This window comes from Aptenodytes patagonicus, chromosome 8 (assembly GCF_965638725.1).
Source record: "Aptenodytes patagonicus chromosome 8, bAptPat1.pri.cur, whole genome shotgun sequence".
NCBI classification, from domain to species: Eukaryota; Metazoa; Chordata; class Aves; order Sphenisciformes; family Spheniscidae; genus Aptenodytes; species Aptenodytes patagonicus.
In genome coordinates, this window is record NC_134956.1 from 24,772,446 (window position 1) to 24,795,095 (window position 22,650).

At 48.9% G+C, this 22,650-nt stretch overlaps 1 protein-coding gene across 3 annotated transcripts in view; it reads right to left on the reverse strand.

Moving 5' to 3' along the window:
- Positions 1-429: 429 nt before the first annotated feature.
- The window catches only part of SRGAP3 (SLIT-ROBO Rho GTPase activating protein 3), a 134,699-nt gene continuing 112,478 nt past the window's right edge, over positions 430-22,650 (reverse strand). Inside the window, exons 12-22 of one of the 3 annotated variants that reach the window (XM_076346724.1) lie at positions 20,885-20,915; positions 20,147-20,207; positions 19,654-19,731; positions 18,390-18,524; positions 14,217-14,322; positions 13,716-13,943; positions 12,145-12,224; positions 8,722-8,902; positions 7,972-8,121; positions 7,278-7,605; positions 430-4,788 (exon numbers count right to left, since the gene is read on the reverse strand). In XM_076346724.1, coding sequence (XP_076202839.1) covers positions 4,372-4,788; positions 7,278-7,605; positions 7,972-8,121; positions 8,722-8,902; positions 12,145-12,224; positions 13,716-13,943; positions 14,217-14,322; positions 18,390-18,524; positions 19,654-19,731; positions 20,147-20,207; positions 20,885-20,915 — 1,795 coding nt within the window. In that variant the 3' untranslated portion in view covers positions 430-4,371. The remainder of the gene's footprint in view (positions 4,789-7,277; positions 7,606-7,971; positions 8,122-8,721; positions 8,903-12,144; positions 12,225-13,715; positions 13,944-14,216; positions 14,323-18,389; positions 18,525-19,653; positions 19,732-20,146; positions 20,208-20,884; positions 20,916-22,650) is intronic. The other 2 variants (XM_076346723.1, XM_076346725.1) reach the window with 2 other exon arrangements.

Genomic DNA, 22,650 nt, shown 5'->3' on the forward strand with positions numbered 1-22,650 from the left:
TTTTGTTGTTTTGTTTTTTTTTTAATTGGCCTACATCTCTCTTCCCTGCGTATTTTCACCATATGCCCAGGGCTGAGAGGAAAGAGCCCATCTGTGCTCTCAGCGGTTCATCTAAACAAACACAGCAGAACACACAAAGTCAGCCATGGTGAGCGACCGCAGGCCTGGCTCGCGGCTACCAGGGAGCAGCAGCCCGGCGTCACGGCCAACAGCACCACCGCCGCCCGCCGGCACGGGGAAGGTGCGGCAGCGCTGCTGCACGGCGGCTCTGGAGGAGCACCCTGGCCGCTGCCTCTGACCGGCGGTGCAGGGACGAGGCATGGGGAAGCCGCCAGCACGGGTGCAGGCACAGGCACAGGCAGGGGTGCAGGCAGGGGTGCCGGCCCACGCGGCTCCCGGAGGCAGCAAATATTCTGAAACCACAGCCAATGTTTTTGAGAAAAGTTAAGCAGTTTTATTCAACGGGATGAGTCCACACCCAGCCAGTGGCTTCATCTACATAGCATCATCAGCATACATGACAGAGGACCCACTCAGACACTCTAGCTGAACGGCATCTCACCATACGTTACAGAGACAACACCAGAGGAGGAGGACGACCGTTACAAAGGGCAGCCAGCCAGCGGTTTCCTACGGCTTCCCGTCGTAACCAAACCCATCCCCACCAGACTACGCAGCCCAGCCACTCGGAAGCAGATCAGACTCGGGACACCTACTGCCGCACTGTGAAAACCACAACACTGCTAGTTAAATAACACAGTCCAGGGTTTACAAAAATCACCTACCAGGGGTACTTCAGCCTAAGGAAGAAAGTGCACTGCCATCACCGCCCTGGGGACCGACACACTTGCGCACACTGCTGAAGAGTCTGTACAGAGAAGAGATTGGCGTGGGTGCCATTGCTTTCGAGTCAGCACCATGGGAGGCGATGCCGAGCCCCGGGGAGGGTGGGCAAGCGCCAAGCTGCCCCTCCCAGAGGCAGCCACGGCACCACGGGACAGGACGGGGCAGGTCCACGGGGACCCGGCGGGGTCTGCAGGAGCCGAGCGGGAGGTCGGCACTCGCTCTGCACAGCAGAGAAACAACTGCTCCGTGAAGACGCTCTCCTCTTGGCTGCCACGTCCCCAAAGAGGGGCTGCGTCTGCGCCGGTCCCTCCGGACCCTCGCCCGGCGAGGCGGTGGGAGGCAGGAGCGTGGCCCCTTGGGGAGGGCGCTCCCACCGCCCGCTCACATCAGCGACTCAACCGTAAGTTTTCACAGAGAAAGCTCTGTGAACTCTCTGAAGCCTACAGTCTTTACACCTTTAGAGAGGTATCGAGGATCAGGGTAAAGTTACTCATGAAACATGAGCAGGTTCCAGTTATGATACTCCTACAATGTACACGTTTCAATTTTGTGCCAAGTTAGCTTACAGAAAAATACATTTCTTCCCTTAAATTTACAGTAGTTAAAACTACAATTTGAATACCGTATTAAAAAGGGGTAGTTTATTCTTCAACAAAATGTCTTGGTTTTCTTTTCTTTAAAAAAAAAAAAAAATAAAAAGGACTTTAAAAGCAATCACCCCCAGCACAACGCAACTGTACAAAGGAAATCATGATGTGTACAGCTCCTAGGACATTAACTCCAAGCATTTGTTCTGGTGCTCAAAAAGGCACTTAAAGATAAGAAAACAATTGTATTAAAAACCCACAACAAAACAAAGGAAAACAAAAGGCAATAATTTAATAGAAAGACACTGGAACTTGTACCGTATCTTCAAAAGTAAGAAGGGAGGGGAAAAAAAAAACACCCTAATAAACATGGTTTTGCTATCAAGTCATCTTTGAAAGTATATAAAAAAACCAGAAGACTAGCAAAGTGAATGTTCTCCAGGAACTAAATGGGAAAAAAAAAAAAATATTACTGGCAACGAATACACAGCTCTCGTGCCAAATGGGTTTCTTCCCTCCCCCTAAAAGCACGTTTGCTGGTTCATTACTAGACCAGACTGACAGACTGTTTGAACATCTGCTGCCCGTAATGACAGAGGCATTGACCTCAGGGTTAGCCTAAGTTAGGAAAGGGGGGAACAATTCTGAAGAAAAATAAACATCAATATGAACTAATTGTGGTAATTACAAATGTCAACAATGTTAACAGACAAGTACATAAACACCATTTCCCCTTACAGCATTATACAGAGGAACAATGACAGAATCACTACATACAGTACTTCTCCCCCACTGTACACTGAAAGGTTAGCTTTGCGGCTTTGTTTTTTTATTTTTTTTTTATTATTATTATTGGGTTTTATTTTTACATTGAGCTACCTACTAAGTGCAAAGATTTGGTGAGTGGCATTGGCTTTCATCTAATCTTAGCCTATTTTTTGTACAGTTTACATGTTAACAGTTACTTTCCAGCATTTAAGCAAGTACAGCAATATATACACAGACTGGCAGAGGCAGGAGCCGGGCAGGAGCAGGGTGCGTGGAAGGGACACATGCGTGTGCACTGGGCACGGGAACAAACACCGGGACAGTCCCGCCGGGTTTGCGACGCCGGGTTTGCAGCCAGCGCGGAGGTACGGGCTGCCTCGCACAGACACGGGGCGGCTGACACGCGCCAACACGCGTGGACGCACTACGGGCAAGCTCCCCAGCCGAGACGTGAGCTGCGGCAGGATCGCGCCTCCGCTGCCTTCTGGAAGTCAGGCTGCTCCTCCAGCCACGCGCGAGCTGGGGTCTGCAGCGGTGCTGGAGAGAAGAGGAAGATGAAGGGGGGAACAAACAAAAGCCCTGGGCAGGGGCAGGTGACTGCTGGGTGAGGCAGGAGGGCTCGCTAGCTTCTTTGCCCAGGGACAGACAGAACAGCAGAAATCAGAGATAGCGGGAAGAAAGGATGAACATTTAGGAGCCGTTAGTGTGGCTTTTCTATGCAGCTCAGACACGATGGCCTGTTTCACGCTGGGGTTGTACGTGATCATGTAGAAGTGACCAAATTAAACCACGGGTCATTGCATGGAAATCTGTACAGGAAGAAAAAAAACTGCAGGAGAAGCACAGAGTGTCTTGAATTCAGCGCTTACAGAAGAGACTTGATTATCAGACAAAGTACCATGCAATCCCCAGCTCTTTCTGCATATTTTTTCTCTAGGTTAAATGTTCAGAGGAAAAACAAAATGTAGATTCTTTTGCATAAACTCAAACTGTTGTATTATATAGTACAGTACAGAAAGTGCAAAATATCACCCCATCAGATTGGTTCCGCATCTGATATGGTCAAATATGGCTCATGCTTTTCATGCAAGACGACGCAATCTGAATCAAGACCCTCATGTACTGCTGTGCAACTTCAAATAAAGGAACGTTGTTGTACCAAAGCCTCCTCGCCTGTTTAGTCCTATCTGTTGAGATACCACTAGGTTTTTTTTTACAAAAACAAGAAAAAAAAAAAAGAAGTGTGTGGGGAAAGGGAAATGAAGCATCTCAAAACTGTGTAAGTTACTGTATTTATGCTTTACCACAGGTTTGTCACCAGTCCTTGTTCATTCTGAAGTCTTCAAGAAAATCAGAGTTCTGTGGACCCCACGGTGCAGGCAGGGCAGCGCTGTGCCCCGGTGCAGCAGCTACGTCCTTCTCCCTGCGGGAAGCCAACAGAGCACGCCTCGTTTTCTGTCCCTGCTCCTGCGGGTGCCGCTGGCCAGGGCGTCACAGCACACGTGAAGGCATCTCGGGATGAAAAGACACTCCAGCCGGCCTGACACACATTGTCATTTATGAATTTCCAGCTCTTCTCCATAGGCCAGCAATGAACAAAACCCACTGTGTCTCCCCCCCCCCTTTTTGTTTTTTTTATAAATGCCAAGAGGTGAAGAAAATAAATTCCAGGATTGGCCTTGTATTGCTTGACGCACAGCTGCTACGTACCTCCACGCACACACACGCACACAAATAGCCTGGAAAAAAACCCAAATTAACCCAACATCTCTAGAGAGGACATTTCAGAGCCAGTTTCTGAGGTAAATCTACTTTTTAAAAAAAGTCATCGAATTCTGTACACTTTTTTTTTTTTAATATATACTTCTACATATAGCGTGTATTCTCCAGTGCCAACACGTAGACCCACCGTCTCCTCCTGCCGTAGGACTGCAAGCTTGGGAAGTGTTTCTGCATGGATGGGGGTGCGTGTGCACACATACGTACATACACACACACGTATGTACAATCAACCATCAGGCCTAGGCTACGCACTTGTTCCCTTTTGGAGAGGTTCCTTTTGAGCATGGTTTTGACTTCCCACTTGGCCAAGCAAGCCTTTGCCGAGCTGCCGGCCCTGCTCCCACCATCCAGGCGCTGGCTCTCCCCGCCGCGTTCCCCACGCTCCAGCCTACATGGTGCCCGATTTATCCGCCGAGCTGCTGGGGAAGAGCTTCTCAGTGGGGGTGACGGCAGGGCTGCCCACCCCCGAGCTGCTGCTGCTGCTGGAGCGGTGCTGCACCACCGGCCGCACCGGCCGCATCGGCGGGGGCCGCAGCTGAGCCCCAGCCAGCCGGGCTGACAGGGCCGGCTTGAAGGTGGTCATCATTTCTGTGGTGGAGCTGCTGCTGCGCCGCATGGCGGCATCGGGGTCCCGGATCAGGATGGTGTGGAGGGGGCTGGCAGGCTCTGAGTTGGCGGCGCCCATCGGCGGGGTCTTCATGGGCTCCAGCGTGTCCAGGACCACATCAGGGGCCTGCTTGGCTGTGTTCTGCCTCTCCAGTTCCCGCAGCTCATTCAGCGCTGTGCTCATGGTCTTCTCGATGTCCTGCGAACGCCACCAACAAAGGGATGTCAGCACCATGCCACAGCATCACCCCGCTCTCCTGCACTCCACCCCGTGGAGAGGCCCCCCACCCTGGCATGTGTGTCTGTGGCGGGGGGGTGTCTCTGACCTAAGACAAGAGCCTCCAGGCAAAGCAGGAGCTTTAGGAGAAGATATAAAACCCAAACTCTGGCCACGCAAAGGCGCCGCATGTCTCCCAAGTCAACAGGAGTTTGGTCACCAGCTCCAAAGGGAGCAAACCCCGAGCACCATGAGCAATGCAGTGAACGCCAGCCTGTCTGCACCTCCAACCAGGCAGGATATCTCCATACTCCCCCACAGCACTAAGGCTGGTTTTTCCCCAAAAAAGGAGGCCCTGTAGCCTCCATCAGATGTACGGGACCTCTGCTGTCCCTGTGCCTACAGGGCAATGGCATGTGTGGGGCAGAAACGCACAGGGATGTATTCAGAGCGTGCAACACAATGGCAGCTCGCCATAAATAAAAGAGAGGCAGCAACAAGGCCTCTCCCTGTGCCGGGGGAGGCAGCTGAGGTGAGACTGGCCCCAGCCCCTCACCGCCTGCCCACCTCGGGTCGTGACTCCTAGGCACAGCCTCCATGGGTCCATCCACAGAGATCCTCCAGAAGGTGAACCCAGTTCAGCTAGAAGTGCCCATTTAAAGTAAATTAGCTAAATTGCCTACAACTGTAGTGCTGATCATCTCATTCAGAAATAGGGAGGCCCTAGTCTGGCTTCACTTAAATCCACCTTAACTGAATTAAGGCCACGAACTCAGAAAGAGACCATCTGAAAAGTGATTTAAGGCAACTGAATCAATCATTTAAAAAGTAGCTCTAGTTAACTCTCCTCACTGTCCTTGTGTAGACTAGTCCTTAATTTTCTAATGCATACAAAATGCTTGGTGAGCCTCAGATAATGTTCAGAGGATCAGCAGAGGGGAAATAATTATCAAGTTAGCTCCAATTAATTCTATTAAGCTGTTCAGATAATGAGTGAAAGTATTCTTCCAGAGCTAAGCCTCAGGACTAGCAAGTCCAGCAGTCCTACAGACTTCAAGGCAAGTATTTCTTTACATCAGCTGAGTGAAAATCTTTTCCAAGGTTTAAAAAACCAACCCAAAACCCCCCAAAATTGTGCATATTGTGCTCCGTCCTCAGCATTCACCCGTCCCTCTGGAGGCTCCCGGACCCCACAGCCCTGCACTGCACCTGGGGAACGCGGCCCTGGGCACCGCTGCGTGGTGTCACGCTACTGCCCATCGGCCGAGCCCAGGGACTTCGTGCATGTTGTTATCCTGTCCCAAGGCGGACGTGGTGCCCCAGCTCGAGCCATCGCTCAGGGCACGCGCTGTGCTATGACCGTAACTTTGCAAATTGATCACACCAAACGCAAGCTCTTGATGGACAGAGAAGCTGGGTAGCACGCTGCAGAGCAAGAGAACAAGGAGCATGGCTGGTGAAAAAGCAAAGAGGACAGTAAGAGTTCTTCCTTTCTGCAATCATCATCAATTATCCCACTGAAAGCAGCTGATTCTACATAAAACAGCCTGCCAAACGCTGTGGCACATGAGCTGCTGCCAGGTGGTGGGCAGCAGCTTCCCTAGCAGCTGCACCCCTCTGCCTGGGCATCACCGACCGTCCCACAGCTGCTGCTCCTGCCGGAGGGTGGCACGAAGCAAACTGCTGGTAAACTGCTGAAAAAGGGGATGCTGAACAGCCTGTCCACAGCACTACCAGCCCCCGGGCCCCGAACCGGCCCAACCCACGGCTGTTGGGACATGTTGGCAGGGACTGTGCCTGAACTAGGTGGTCCCTGAGAGGCTGGAGAATTCTGCAGCCTGCTCCGTGAAAGGACCGTTTTCCGAGATGTTAACCAATACCTGACTGGGGGCCTCCTGCCAGTGGTAGAGAGAGACCTGCGAGCTGTGCTGGAGGTAACATGAATTTAACGAGCACCGTGGAACCGATGGCCTAATGTGACACTGATGCTGCATGGCTGGAGGCATCGTATTGGGATTAGACTAACATTTTGAGGTCCTAGCTACAAACAGCCAGTAACAAACCTGAAGCCTTTTCTCCAAACACTGAGCATCAGTCAAATTCTGATTTGGCAAATCCAAACCTCCTCCTAAGCTCCTTATGGAACGTCAGATGAAGATAATGCGCTTCCCTCCCTGTGGGAGGTAAGAGCTGCCAGTGCATTTCGGTGGTGGACTGAATGTTTCTGCCTATTGTTTTGAAGAAACAAGGTTTGTGGAAGGAGGCAGTATTTTTTATTAGACCAACCGATACAGTTGGAAAAGCCGGCAAGCTGTTGGCTGCTCATTTTTATCTTTAAACCACTGCAGCTACAACAGCACTGTAATTCTGAAGTGTGTTGAGATGGAAGGGGCTCTGCAGCACAACCCCAGTGACTTTTATTTTAGCCTCTCGATCCCTGGGCACCGAGAGCCACTTCACAACCCTCTTACCTCAGCAAGTGCTTCTGCTTCTAGAGATTTCTGATCTCCGAGACTACTGTGTCTAGTTGATCCACAGGTCGATCTCAGCGGGTGGCCATCAGACAAGGCCTTCCTGTCTGGGAAATTGATGCTGCCTGCACTGCCGAATGTCGCCATTCTGCGCTTTTCAGGACTCTCAATCCTGCCCCTGTTAAGAGGTATTTTGTGGGGGCTGCTAGGGCAGGCCGCTGCTCGAGGAGGAGTGTCTATGCCAGGACCCATCCCTCGGGGCGGGCTGTGGGTGTCCCCCCCGCTTCGACGGCGAGGGATAGCTGCACCGTCAGACCTCAATCTCACTCTGCAAAGAATCCATCACAAGACTAGGTCACTGTCCGTCAGATCGAAAGTGTCTGGTTGCACGCTGCAAGACAATTGCTCAGCTCTGAGAGTTCAGATCAAACCAAACTCAAGCCTTTCAGCTCCAGAAGGCTAAGGCAAGAGGGAAGACAGACATTTTAGCCAGTGCCAAGAAAGGGACAGCATTGTACCTTCTTTACTTGTTAAGATCTACATTAGCAATGCACACGAAGACTCCCTCCATGCTCATATTATTCTGCAGTGCTTACTGGAGCCTTCCCTTCTGTCTTGCCCTACACCACACACTGACTCCCCGCACATGACAGCAACCACCTCTGTGTTCATAGGAAAATGAGAGTTTCCCTACCGGCCCATTACTCCCCCAAAGCCATAGTCCACAATATGATCCGTCGGAGACTGGATGTCGTTCTTGGAGGAGGCTTTATCATCCAGCAGCGGTCCACTGCTTGCCTCGCTGTCTGCCTTCTGGCTCAGGCTGTCGGAGAACGCATCATCCCTAGGAAAAGACGACCCCCATCAGTAACAGGGCTCTGCCCCAGGAGAGAGGCTAGGGCCCAGCCACAATGTGGATCTGAACATCATCACTCCAGCAGCTCCAGACTTTGTTAACAAAGGGCTGGACCAAGGCCACCACTTCAGACAGTACCAGGAGCCTGGAAAAAGTGAGCATCACGTCTCCATATCCCCCTGTGTTGTAGCTGCCATTTTAATTAATCCAGGTACAGTACTTGTAACAAAAGCGGCATCTGCAAAGGACCCTGGGATCTGCCTACAGGCCAGGTGGGCACTGAACAATGCCAGGTCAACGTACACAGGGGGCAAGGCCAATATTAAACCTGGGTTATGCCAATTTGAGGAGTCAATGATAGATGGGGTTCAGGCACACTGAAGTACAGTATTTAGTGCTTGGTTTTATCAGCTTGAATGAGAAACAATCTGAGCCAATACGTGGAGAGGCAGATGTGAACAGGTCCAGATTTCTCACCAAAGTCATTAAACCTCGGAAAATCTGACCACCTATTTTAGGTGGCTAAAGTAGACCTTGTGTAGGTAAGCGATTTTAACATCCTGGATCAACGCACACCACTTTACTCACATGTCTTGCACCACAATGTACTGGTGGGGTATGAGGCCATCCACACCATTATGTCTCCCTTCCCACCAGTCTTCTGATGCCCGATGGTACAGGAGGAGCGAGGCCCCTTTCTTAAAGGAGAGCTCTCGTGGAGATCGTCCAGTGTAGTCAAACTTTGCTATAGCTTCAATCTGCTCCACTTCTGCAAAGGAGAGAAGCACAGACAGAGAAAAGCTTAGTTCAACAATCACGATGGCACAATAAATCCTAGAAAGAGACATCTCACCAGAAGAGCAGTAATGCTGCTGCCCTAGCTTCCCGAGAGCATCTTACACTGAGTACAAACCATCTTATTTTTAGACTGATCAATTCTTTTTGTTCTTCCAGCCTTCCTGGAATTTCTCACAGTCACAAACTACCAGCAATTACAAAAAGCTACAAACCAGATGGGGACTAGTTGAAATTTCCCTGTGTGCATATGGCATTGTCACCCACACTCCCATTTTCTACCTATAAAGTGATTTCTTTGGTTACAGAACCCCATTATCCTCCAGACTGGGATCTCGTCAAGCTGTGTCAGATACTGTGATCAAAGCCCTGCTTACCTTCTCTTCCCTTCCTTATCCTGGAGACAGTTTGGCCTGAATTATTGATGAGTAAAAAATCCCCATAGAAATGATGGGGATCCCCATAGAAACAATACCAGCTCTGGCCAGGCAGCTGCTCTGCATCACACCCCCACATCTGCAGACCTTCCCAGCACTCTACCTCACCGCTTCTCCACTTTTTCTAATTTAAGGTCTACCAAACACCAAGGATTCACAAATTGGGAGCTCAGGGCCTGAAATTCAAGACGGTTGAGGCAGGACTTCACTTTGGGAGGTCATGAGCACACCAGGAACCTGTGAGCCCCTGGCCTCACAAGGACATCACAGCGGGAGCTGCTGGTGCACCCAAAGAGAAGCCTCGTTGGCACTGAGGAGCCCGTGAAGGAGCCCAGCTCTTCCGCAAATCTGTTTCCAGCTGGGAGCACTGAATCCCAGAGAAACCGCTGCAGTGATTGCAAAGCAGCAACAGCGTTTCTCTCCACACTGGCAGGAGCAACCTGCACTCCAACTCACTTCACTTCGAGACGGGGTGAAAAAGCAGGCTGCCACCACCCAACTACCTCTAGCCACTATCGGAGCCAGCAAGCAAGCAGTTAATGTACCTTGATTATTTGAGACACCCGATCATTTTAAACCCCACGTGGAGACTGGCAGACGGGCGATGACAAAGCTAAACAGAGAAAATTCAGTTCCTCCAGATCTGTCACGTTCTTATTAAAACATGGAAACTTGCTCTGCTCCGTCTGCCTCGTCACTAACCACAGGCTCCGCATCAGCAGCAATCAGGATGCGACCCGTTGCTCTGCTCAGCGACAAAACCCATACAGAGGAGGAGACACCGGAGGAGGACATGGGAGATGCTGCATCAGACCCCTGCCCCATTCCCCACCTCACGTGGGACAGGACAGGTCGCTTCAGCAGACTGATTTTCCCCAGCCTAAAATACACATCCACACCAATACGAGCAGCAGGGTGTTTGGGAGCACTACAGCAGGATCAATGGGGAATGCTCTGGAGGAAACGTAGCAAGGGAGGCAACCAGGAGGGCTCTCACGGCCCTGATAAAATGCTGAGTTTCCCAGCAGGGAGGGTGCATGGGGTGAGGGAGAGGTGAAGAAGGAATATGTAAATTCACAAAATAAAGCTGCTCCTCTTCCCCACACTTGCACCACAGTTAATCACCCAGAAACTCCAATCAGAGCTATTAATGTGACCACCCAAGCATTAAATTGGCTAAATGGAAGCTTGCTCTCCTTCATCTTCTAGTCCTGTCGGCTCCTGTCTGTAGCTGAAAGCAGGTCCTGAGCTGTCCGGCCCAGCTGCACCCTTCCCCTCCCCGCAGTGCCAGCCAGCTGGGCAAGCCCTCCCACCACCCACCAGCCTCGGAAGGCATCAGCATTTTGTTAGGGCAGGACACATCCAAGGAAACAGCGGCCATCAGGAAAGCAGAAGAGGTGTTCAGCTCCCCAGTGCCCTTCCACACGGCACAGTCCTGCCATTGAACGGTGTCGTGGGGTTGCACGTTCACCGCCGCTCAGCAGTGCCAGCAGGGTCTCCCAGACTGGCCCCGTGGCCGAGCTGCCGGTGCTTCCAGGGCGCAGGAAGCACAGCGCTTCCTCCTGCCTTGGTACCGCGTCCTGGAGCAAACGTGCTTCTTGCCCAGCTCTGCCAGCGCCCCCATTTCCATGCCTGCCTTTGTGATCGCTGTGAGCTTCAAAGCTTTTACTGAGAGCCCATATGTGAAACTCCAAGCTGGTTTACACAGAAGCGCAGGCAGACACGAGCTTACAGGAAGCTGGACCTGAGCCTCCTCCAGAGCGTTACGGAACACTGATGATGTACAGTTGCAAGGGATTTACACCCGGCTGCACCCATCCCATAGGACGAGAGGAAATGGCCTCGAGTTGCGCCAGGGGAGGTTTAGATTGGACATGAGGAAAAATGTCTTTACTGAAAGAGTGGTTAAACATTGGAACAGGCTGCCCAGGGAAGTGGTTGAGTCCCCATCCCTGGAAGTATTTAAAAGACGAGTAGATGAGGCGCTGAGGGACATGGTTTAGTGGGTGGTGGTGTTGGGTCGACGGTTGGACTCGATGATCTTAGAGGTCTTTTCCAACCTCAATGATTCTATGATTCTATGGTCCTGGCTCACAACACATGCTGCTTCGCCCTCCGAAGCCGGCCAGTTCCATGGGCCTGACACGAGCAGAAATGAGCAGGCGGGTACTTCGTCACCAAAGGAAACAGAACTGACGGCAGGGAAAACCAGGCCGCCGCTCGCTCGAATACAGGGGCATTTAGTTTCTGCCAAGGAGATGGCTGCTCGACAGGGGATGATCCACAGCATAATGAAACCAGCTGAAAGACCCCCTCACTTCAGAGGGCCCCCAACAGGGCCACGTTCACTGTTTTCCCCGTCCAGTGCATCCAAGGGCCCCGGAGTGAACAGAGCTGCCCCCACCCCCCCACGTCAGCCCCCCTGTCTCCCCTCCTGTTCTCGTGAGCCATTTCACACAGCGTGTCCTCACCATCGCACAGCTGCATGTAAGCACAGATGACAAGGAAAAAAAAAGTCATATATGGGATTAATGGAATCTCCAGCTCCAAAAAAACAACCTCTGTACCCTGCCATGAAGTCAGACCACTGCGAAGGCCCATGCACATCCTATGATGAATACCTATAAGCATCATTTATTAATATGCATATGCATTACCAAGCACACAGAAACATTGTCCCCCACTAAAGTGCCAGCCGCTAGTCCAGCCCCTAATCTGACTAGGAGTGAAGTGCACACTGCTTTCCTAACACAGACCCAATTTTTCTGTCTGTGCTCACCATCATCACTGGTGTGTGGCTCCGTGCCGTTGTCATGGTCAACCTCATCAATGGTGCCTGGCTCGCTGTGCGGGCTGTCACTGAAATAAAATACACCGTGCTTTCAAAGAAAGAATGAGATTCTGTTCCCGAGGCACTTAGCAAAAGTGAGTTGTTGAGGGAAATTCTGGCCCCGGTGACACTTGAGAGTTACGTTTTTAGTTTTTATAGGACTGAGATGGTCATTTTACATCAGAGCAGATCTCTGAACTTGCTTTGAGAACAGCAGACACTCGCACCACAATCTTCAGGCCCAGAACATCACGTTCTGTTCCTCTTGCATCTTACTCATATTTGGCAAAACAAATATAAAGTGATACCAAGTTAAAATGTTCCACTTACTCATTCACAATGAGTTTTAGTATTTTATCCTCCGCTTGCATCAGTAAGGATGGTGGCAGGTGATCAGCATCAGGGAAGATTAGGTCTCAGAAATGTATAAAACTTGCACACAAATCAGTTCAAGTCTGTTATAAATACTGGTTTGTTAACACTCAGATCTGAACGCCAGTTTAGAACTCCAGCATCCTCCAGACAAATGTGTAATATCACTTACACTTCTAATGTGGGAGTTTGTTTATGGCGTTTTCCTATCCTGGGTATACCAAGTAGGGCGAATTGTGCACCAGAAAGACGCGATGCAATGCAATCGCACACGGCTGATCCCATCCCTGGCTAACGCAATCTGTCTTCTAACACTGACAAAACAAAAGGAACTGGAAGGTTCAGGTTAACTTCGGGCTAAGGGATTTCATCCAACTAATGCAATTATGATGGAACTATGGAACTTTACTCAAAAATTCCAACCTAAGAAAAATTTGGTTAGAACTGACCTAAAATTCTGTTTTGCTCTGAACACACTTCTGTGAACCTGCAGCTAAAAGATTTTTTAATATTAATATTCATATTGGAAACAATTTTCTCCTGAAGTTTCTACTGAGGTTTATAATGCTGAGTCAGCATGAGTGAGAGAAATGAAAATAAAAACTCAGTGAAACTGCCTCTGTTTTCACTGGCAAGGCTAAAATGAAAAGCAAAACTGATGTATACAAGTAGAGACTAATTGGTTAGGTGTGCAAAATCCTCTTAGTTTTATGAAGGTATTTATAATTAAGAACCACGCAGACAGCCTCATATGGAGTAAGATTCTTAACCAGTGTAAAACAGCACAAGCATATCAAATATATATCACTTGCACACCTAATTCATAACATTTAACAGGAATACATGCCAAAAGGCATGCCCCTTCTGCAGAGGGGCAAATTCACGCCAGCACTGTGCTCAGCTGCCCTTAATATTAAGTCTGAACTTCCCAAAGCTCTCCTCACACCCCGTCCTCTCAGGGATCTGCTCCCAAGAGCCCTTATCCTACACTCATGTGAGCTGGGGTCAATTCTCCGTCTACTAGGAATCAAGCCAAAGCCCTGCATTTTGTCACAGCTTCACTCAATGTACAGTGCCAGAAGATAAAGCCAGATACCCTTGTTAGGGTTAAGTTCTGCAAACAGTGAAGTCCTGCCCCCGCTCCTTACCAGTACTCCTCCCCTCCAGTCATGCACTTCTCGTAGACAGGTCCTTCCAGCTCCCTGTGGCTGGGGAAGATGCCCTCGTGGTTAATGATGATGGTTTTGATGACCTCATTGACATGGGCTTGGCAGGACACCGGATCCTGCCCATCTGGAATGTGCATCAGAGTGGGCCCAAAGCAGATGGCCAGGTTGTAGGGATCCATCATGTTCTCATCACTGTACTGCGACAAGCTGCAAGCACAAGCGTTAGGGAGGTGCAGTGCCGACTTTCCCCGTTCCCTCAGAAAAATCTCCCACCAACAAACCTCCACTGCCCAAGAAAGCAATCATCACTGAGCTGTACATCCTCCCTGAACACACAGCCACGGCTAGGCAAGGCTGAGGAAGGAGCAAGTACAACTCTCCATGGCAATACCAAAAAGGACTCATGCAACAAAGTCAGGGAAGCCCTGAGGGCAAGGAGAAACTCAGTGAAAGAAAAAAAAAAAAAGAAAAAAGACTCACTGATTAAGGAAAGCAAAAAGATATCTCATGACAACGATGACAGCCCGGGGCAGAGTGACGATGATTTGCTGGATCTGGTGCACTCTCTCGGTGGGATTCTCGATTTCTGGAACACATGGATAGAAAGCACATCTTTAAACCTCCTCAGGACCAGACAACACGGCACCAGAGGGACTTGTTTTCAGATCTAGTAGCCCACTACCAAGGAAAACAATAGCCCATTTCCAGACTTGATCCACTGGTTTGGCACTAAAGTGCAAGCAGAGAATCAGGCATAGTGCTCTTCCATGGGTAAATTCATACATATGTTCAGATTCAGTATAAACAGCAAATAAAGACATTTCCATGGTTTTCTTTTTAAAATAACTGTTTATACATTATTTAGTTCATTCCTCAACAACTACTCTACTTCTCAAAAGCTTGAGTCACTATGGCACTGGAAAATGGAGCACTACTTGGTTTTCTAGCACAGATTTTTAAATGAGGTTTTTATTCACGTTACTCTTATGGGCTACCCATCAGGTCCTTCCGAGCCCTTTCTGCTCCAGTCTCCCACTGGTCTTAATGGGGATTTAATCTGAACCAGTTCTGAGTCAGCACTAAGATTCACTTCTCTCCATAGCAGTGCACGAAGCCCATAGCTGCTATCAGAAACCAGCTTCCTTCTGTAGGAAGGAGGGCGACTTAGAGCTATCCTGCTTTCAGTGCCAACTCACTCACCCAGGGACCCCAGCACTGCCCCCCAGCCCTCCTGCAGCCCTGCACCAGGACGATGCTGAAGCCCCTGCGCAGCAGCCTCCTTCGCCTGCAGAGCTGCAAGAGCCCCGCTCTAGCACCGACCCGCCAAGGGGTCCTGCAGCAGCTGGCAGCACATTCTAGCCCCCAAAGCTACTCTTTTTTTTTTTAAGCTAGTATCTGTTCAATATATTATGTACATAGTTAATCCTGCGGCTTTTATTTTACAGAAAGCAGACAAAGAGTATCAAAGCTTTCCTGCGAGCAGTCAGCCTCCGATGCATGGAATAAGCCACATCAGTGGAGAGATGCTTACTTTATTATGCTGGCTCAAACTTTGACATTTGCTAATCATAATAAAATTCACTGACAACATGTAGCTGGGCTGTCATTTGTTCAAAAATGCTGAGCAAAATTCAGCTTCAGTCCAAAGATTGAAATCTTTGTAATATTTCATTTTGGAAATTTTTCCTTTTGAGGAATGTATTTATCCCCTGTTACTGCTTACCGGGTTCTCTACTTCTTCAGTTTGGTTTCACTTAAGAGGATATTTGTCCAAAAAAAAAAATCAAATAAATAAGAACTGGATAAAAACCTACAACAATAGATATCTGTTCTGAAACCCAGAGGAACAAGTTGTCTTGAAGCACTTGCCTTTTTTCACTTAGCAGAAATGTTTCAACTGGCTGTAATTCAGAGGAATTAATGGAGTAATCATCAATCACTTGACAATACAGGCACACCCCTGAATGAACCTTTGCAAACAAAGTGCCTTTTCTATCCATCTATTTCTATGTGCATTTGAGAGACGCTTCAATGTAAACTCTCAGTCCCCTATAAGGCAAAAGGAAAAGCCAGCCTTTCACCTGCCACCGGCAAGCCTGGCTTCCCCATCACAGCGGCAGGGAATGATGTGGCTCTGCAGCCTTCCAGGGGCACTCAGAGGCCTGGCGACATGCACAGCAGCACCTGCTGCAAAAAACTCGCTCAGAATACCTTACCAGGAGCCAAGGGAAATCAAGGTGGCTTTGTGATGCACTGCGGTGGAGAGCCCAAACCGCTCGGCTGCGTTTAACCTTTCCGCCGTAATTACACAGTGAGACAGAACATCCTACAGCAAGGGTGGCATTTCACTAAGCAGTGGTTCTCAAAAGGAAGAAGGTTTCTTCAATCTGTTTAGGTTGTGACACCTATTACACAGCCTATATTTATGTGGCAGAAAGTCAGATGCACTTAAGGTCAGATTTTTAATGGCAACAAGGCACTTTAATTCATTTTAAATCTATCCTTAATCGAAAGGTAGCAACAGCAGCAGGAAAAGAAAGGAAAGCTGAGGAAAAGGAAGATTCTTGCTAAAATGAGAAAAAATAAAGAGAGAAGAGAATACTATCCAGAAAATTAACAGATGATGTTTGCAATGAAAAGCTCCCAAAAGCTTAATAAGTTGTGCAAATTGGCATTAATTAGGGATGGTTCCAAAGCACAAGCCTATCTGCAAGCACACAGTCACATCACCAAGCACCAGGCACATTTCCTGGCACCGAAGGGGACTCGTCCCCTTCTCTGCAGGCTGTGCCCTTTCAGGCTCCCCCGCTCTGCCTGCTGCAAGCCCCTCAGGGAGGGCAGCTGAAGCAAGCGCTGCAAGCCAGGCTAAAACTCTGTGTCCAGGGCACAAAACTGGTGCAGAAACAGCTTCCTTTGTTTGCCATGTTACAGGTGTGCTGCGCCGTTTTACACATCAAAACTGAAAGACAACAGCGAATTTCCTAAAGCTACTATATAAAACAACTGTTCTTGAAAAATAAGAGCAAATTCTTCTCCTTCTGGAACAAGCCCATCCCTGCATCATTCCCCTCTAGATATCATCTGTCTTTCTTGACATCACTAAATCCCTAGCAGTTATGCACATTAACATTAAGGAGGGGGGAAGGAGCCATGAGCAGTGAAAGCCAAATGAAGGACTTCAGCACACGTTCACCAGTCAGTCCCCTGAAGCTACCCACGTACTGAGACCCTGTTCAAGCAACTAATGACTCCTCATGCAACATCCAAATAACCGCGATGCCTCTTCTGTAAAATAAAGTCATCCTGCAGCCAAAGCGCGCAACATGCTCCTCCATCATCTCTGAAACATCAGATTCATTCTGCCTTCTTCCTTTCCCCCAGGGGAGTAATTTCCACAACTTACCAATAAATAAATGTCATCACTACAAGGTAGTGAGAGAAAGAAACCCCAGCTGCGATATCTGTTTCTTCAGTTGCAGAGGAACAAGTGGAGCTGGGAGGAGAATTCAGGACAGAACAAGAAGCAACCAGGCTCTCCCTGACATCAGTCCAAGACCCTTCATGATTAAAACCGCTCAGCTTCTACCTCTGCTCACATCCCAAAGCACTTTCTGATTTACTTTGGGATGGGAAATGCACATAGCAAACACATGGAGAACAGCTGACCGAGTGAGGTTGAAAGCAATTCTGCAGACCTCAGGGGTCAGAGAAGCCTTGTGAGTAGCCAAGAGTTATTGACCTTCACTATGTTTAGTAGAAGACACTGAGCTAAAGCAGCAAAACCCCTTCGGGTCCCAGGAGGCACGGCCGCTTGACACATGATGGGCAGGCACAGAAACTGCCGTTGCGCAGAGATCTGTGCAGGCAGGACAGCAACCAACCCTGTTCAAGCAACTAATGACCCCTCATGCAACCTGCAAATGTGCATATGGGCTTGCTGCATGTGCAGCCCACTGGCCTAAGCTTGGGGATGACTCTCTGGTGATTCTCATAGAATCATAGAATCATTTAGGTTGGAAAAGACGCTTAAGATCATCGAGTCCAACCCTTAACCTAACACTGCCAAGTCCACCACTACACCATGTCCCGCAGCACCACATCTACAGGTCTTTTCAATACCTCCAGGGATGGGGACTCAACCACTTCCCTGGGCAGCCTGTTCTAATGCTTGACAACCCTTTCAGTGAAGACATTTTTCCCAATATCCAATCTAAACCTCCCCTGGCACAACTTGAGGCTGTTTCCTCTTGTCCTATCACTTGTTACTTGGGAGAAGAGACTGACACCCCCCTCATTACAACCTCCTTTCAGGTGGTTGTAGAGAGCGATAAGGTCCTTCCCTGAGCCTCCTTTTCTCCAGGCTAAACAACCCCAGTTCCCTCAGCCACTCCTCAGACTTGTTCTCCAGACCCCTCACCAGCTTCATTGCTAGGAAGAATTTAAAAGAGCCATAGCAAGATGTTTTATCTCTCCCTCACCTCCAGCGCTGCCAATGCGCACTCTTAATGTCTTTTCCTAACAACTTCCATTGCAGACCTATAGCCCTTCTTACAATATAGGCTGCTATTTGCAAAACTCAGGTGTACTTGCCCCCCGTTTATTGCTTCTCTTGTCCCACCCTGTTCTCTGAGAAGAGCTGTCACATGTACTTACTTATAGTAGATATCAAATCTTGAAACCTTTCCTTAGGAAAGAGGGGGTTTTCCAGTCCTCGGAAATACAGCTTCAAGACTCCAGCCACTGAATTAATGTCACGTTCATTTTGATCATCAGCAAGGGGATCTTCACCTGCCCAGAGAAGAGTTTTTATTTCCAGCATTACTATCAAGTTGGACTAACACAACAAGTGTTTTTTACTAACTCAGTGGAAACCCAAAGTTTCCCACAGTTCAGAAAACCCTCCTGTGTGTGGAATGGTAATGCTAAGCATTTTGCCAGCAAGAGGAGAGTTTAATAAGGTACTCTGTTACATAGCATCATGCTGAGACATGCTATAGCCCTACCTACAAAAACCCAGTTTATTGTGGAAATTTTAAACCTTTCCTGAGGATGAAGATGTTATTAATCTGTTTTCCTTCACAGTTTCCAGCCCAGTGCATTTTTGCATTTAAGGGAACAGCTCAGAGAGCTGAGCAAATCTAAACGATGGTGGGTGAAAGCCTGAGAAGACAGGCTTGGCTGGAGGATGCAATTATGCCTCTGGAATAGACCGAATGGTTCTGGATAGCATTGTATAGACTTAAATCTATAAAAGGCTTTCAAAACCTAAGGGATTTGGATACCGATTCCTCTTAAATTGGATGTGCAAATCCTCCAGCCTTTGATAATCTCACCACCGCCTTATTCATTGGCCTCGCCACCTTCACCCTGATCCTTCCATGCTGCTCACAGATTAATGCCATGGAGGCCATTACCCCCATCTAGATTGTCCCTTTCACAGCTTCAATTTCACTCGGTGACAGCAGGATTGCTCTGCCCTGTCTTGCCAGCCTTACACCTTCGATGTGGTTTTCTCAACAGAACCACTGGCAACTTTACAACCAACACTGCCACCAGGTACACGTGGCAATGCTGCTCCTCCCTTGATAAACCACTGCAGGAAGGAGGAAAATGGATCCCCAACAAACTATTTTATGGCTCTCATCTGAGGCTTTCATGCTCTTAATTAACAACTATGGAAGAGATCTCTGCACCTATCGCTACTTCTCGTACTCTTTCCGTAAGTGACTCTCCACTATTGCTGGAGATACAATACTGAGATACCTAGAAGGGGAGAAAACCTCCTCATATCTCGTAGCAGAACGGCCTTTAGCACAGGCTTTACACAATGTCTAATGCACCCAGCACACACACTGAAACTCCCACCAACGATCTCTGCTCAGACGTGGCGTCCCAGCTGCACATCCTGCCAACGCACCTCTCTCAAACGAATTCTTGATGTCGTTGACTTCCACCTGGGAGCCAGGAACTCTGAAAATGCCCTGCTGCTGAAGGCCTGGAAAGGAACAACGTTTTAGAAAAGATTTGTGTAACTGTTACACAGTACTTTCTGGTAAAGAACAGCAGAAGCTAGGAGTCAATGCAACTGGAGAGAGACTCGGAGAGCAGGAAGGGCACAGCCTGCTACGATTCATTTCTGCTCATATTCTCCAATCAAGGCCCCCCAGACCAAAGCCCTGAAAGGGCTCCTGTTGGCCTGGGACCTGAGAGAACAATTTAACCTGAATAAGTGCTAACGAGCCCTAATTATTTCTCAGTCATACAATGCTACATCACAGTCAATGCCATTGTAATTATAACCTGAGCCCACGTAGCGAGGGCTGCGGGCATCTCTACTATATTTCACTGCTAACTACAAGTATCTAATTCTTTTGCAGAAAGTTTCTGTTGGTATTACTGAATCAACTTACCGTACAAATTGATGTAACGAATGCAGCTTTCTACTACAAGTGGAATAGCCTGTCCTGAATCCTTCATGAAAGGAAAGGAAAAAGTAAAAAGTTACTGGTTTATTGATAACAAAGCACGAGAAATGCATTAAAGATTGCAAAAACAGAGATTTGAAAATCAGTGCCATTGAGTTTAGTAAGAGGACAGGCAAGAAAAGGAGGCGTTACACACATCAAGCCATCAAAAAGTGCTGAATATACTATGTGCAGTCAATTATGCACAAAAAAAGCTTTCACTAAAGTGTGTGAAAGACTGCTGCTCACTATCTGGTCGAGACAGGGGACTGATGCAACGGGATCACAGCTATTCCATTTCAAAGGTGTAATGCTGAGCTGAAATAAAACTTGTGCTATACCTGTCTGATGAAATAAGCTTCCAGTAACAGAGCTTACAACAGTATTTCCACCTAAAGAGCGAGCTATTGTCAGCAGATGCTAGAAAAAAAAAACAAAACACCACAGTGTGTGAAATGAACTGCCTGTAACTGAACCTGTAATGAGTTTTGGCTTTTGTTTCAAAGCTGCTTCTCTCCAGGCCCTTCATGGAAGGAGCTCAAGGGGGAATGTGCGCTGTGTCTGACTGCCTAAGTGGATGTTTATTTTCCTTAGGAGCTTTGTTTGGTTGTTTTTTCCAGTAGAGTACAGTTGCATCTCTCTGGTTAATTTACTCTGTCTCATAGACGGGCCTCCAGTAAATACCTGATTTCTCGTTCGTGCATTCCTCCTTCCTCTGAGAACACAAAAAAGCAGCAGAGCAGGGAAAAAAAGAAAAGATTAAGCAAGGATAAGTTCAGTTAGAGGTAAGCATCTCTTTCGGAGGCCATGAACGCTCAAATGCAATGGCAGCTTAGCAAGGTCCAACCCAGGCCTTCAGGCTGTCCACCCTCCCTCCCAAGCCCCGTCTGGCACGCTGCACCCGAGCCTCAGCGACCGGCAGAAGGAGCCTCTCTGATTTCTTCCCTCCCTGAACCTGCGGCACTTGCGGAAGCCCGAGGCCAACGCCAGCCCCTGCCCGGGGGGAAGGCCAGGCTCCGGGGAGAGCCGCCCTGGCGTGGGGGCACCGGGCAGCCGCCCGCAGCCCTGCGCTCCACGGGGCCACACGTTTTCCACAGCAGCGCGTCGTCCCCAGCCTCGAGGACAACCCCGGTAGCACAGCACTGTCCCCCGAGGAGTCTCCGCTGGCACAGGACACCCGTCCGCTCAGATAGATTTCCACTGCGGCTAATTCCTCCTCCACAGTGCTGGACTTCAATGAGTATTACTTTTTTAAAAATCAGTTCAAGTAAGGAATAATTACAAGAATTAAAGAGATTACTGGCTTTGTCAGTCAGCCTGTTATTACTTGTGACAGTGCACTGTTTATAAACATTGCCCTTAGGCTTATGGTTGCACTAAAAGAACCTAAGAGAATAAATCGGAGCCAGACAACGCCTATTAGTTTACCTAATCCAACAGTTTGTCATTACTGCTTCCTACAGTATTTTCACTAAAGCTTTCTTCAGCACAGGATTAAACACTGAGCAACTGGAACGGCATCGCTTCCTTTGGAAATCCTTCCAGCAGCCAGGCAATAGCAAAGTGCTGGATTTTGGAGGATCAGCAGCTAGATAGCTGGAGGTATTCTTCGGGACAAATCCCACGTCCACATCTCTTCATTCTTCTCCTCAAATCTCTCCTTCCGGGTAATTTCCTGGGATGAGCAGGGCCAAATGCCCCCTTTCACTGGGACTGCACTGGTATTAATTGAGTTCATCTGAGTTCACCCCAGCTTAAATGAAGAAAATACTTTGGCCCACATTTACGAAGACCACACGCTGCATGTTATCAGCGATGGTTTGGAGGAAACCACTCAGCAGCCATTTAGGAATCACTTTGCTCCAACACTGGAAGCTGAGCCCACGGTCCTGGCCCTCGCCGAGCACAGACGGGCGCCAGCATGGGTCGCAGGCAGCGTGCAAGCTGTAGCGTCTCCTCTCCCGGTGCCTTCAGAGGTAAGGGAGAAGCCTGCGGCTCCACACTGACACACAGCTCTCGCCTGTCCTCCCTGCAGGTTAACCCTCCCTCCAGTTTGGGCTGCGGGAAGGGGCCTTCAGACTCCCAGTAAGTACCGAGCTGTACGAGCGGGCCTCAGCCACCTATCAGCAGTCGGCACTGAGATCAGCCAGCTGGGCTGGTTATTATTAATGTATTTTGTTTAAGGATGAGGATAGCACATCTACCCTCCCACGCAGCCACCCATATGCACGGTATTTCAGTTCGAGGCTGCCAGTCCTTACCACTGGGAGACACTTTCTGGGAGCTTATGAGTCATTTTACCTTCGCCCTCAGCCACGGGGGAAAACGACCACCAAAAATGTGCGGAAAAAGGGAAGGTGGGGGGATTTGTTGATCCTTTGAGGGTGCTGGGTTGGGTTATCCTTGCTGTCTGATCTTCCCTCCCAGGATGGGTGGAAGCAGCGCTGGAC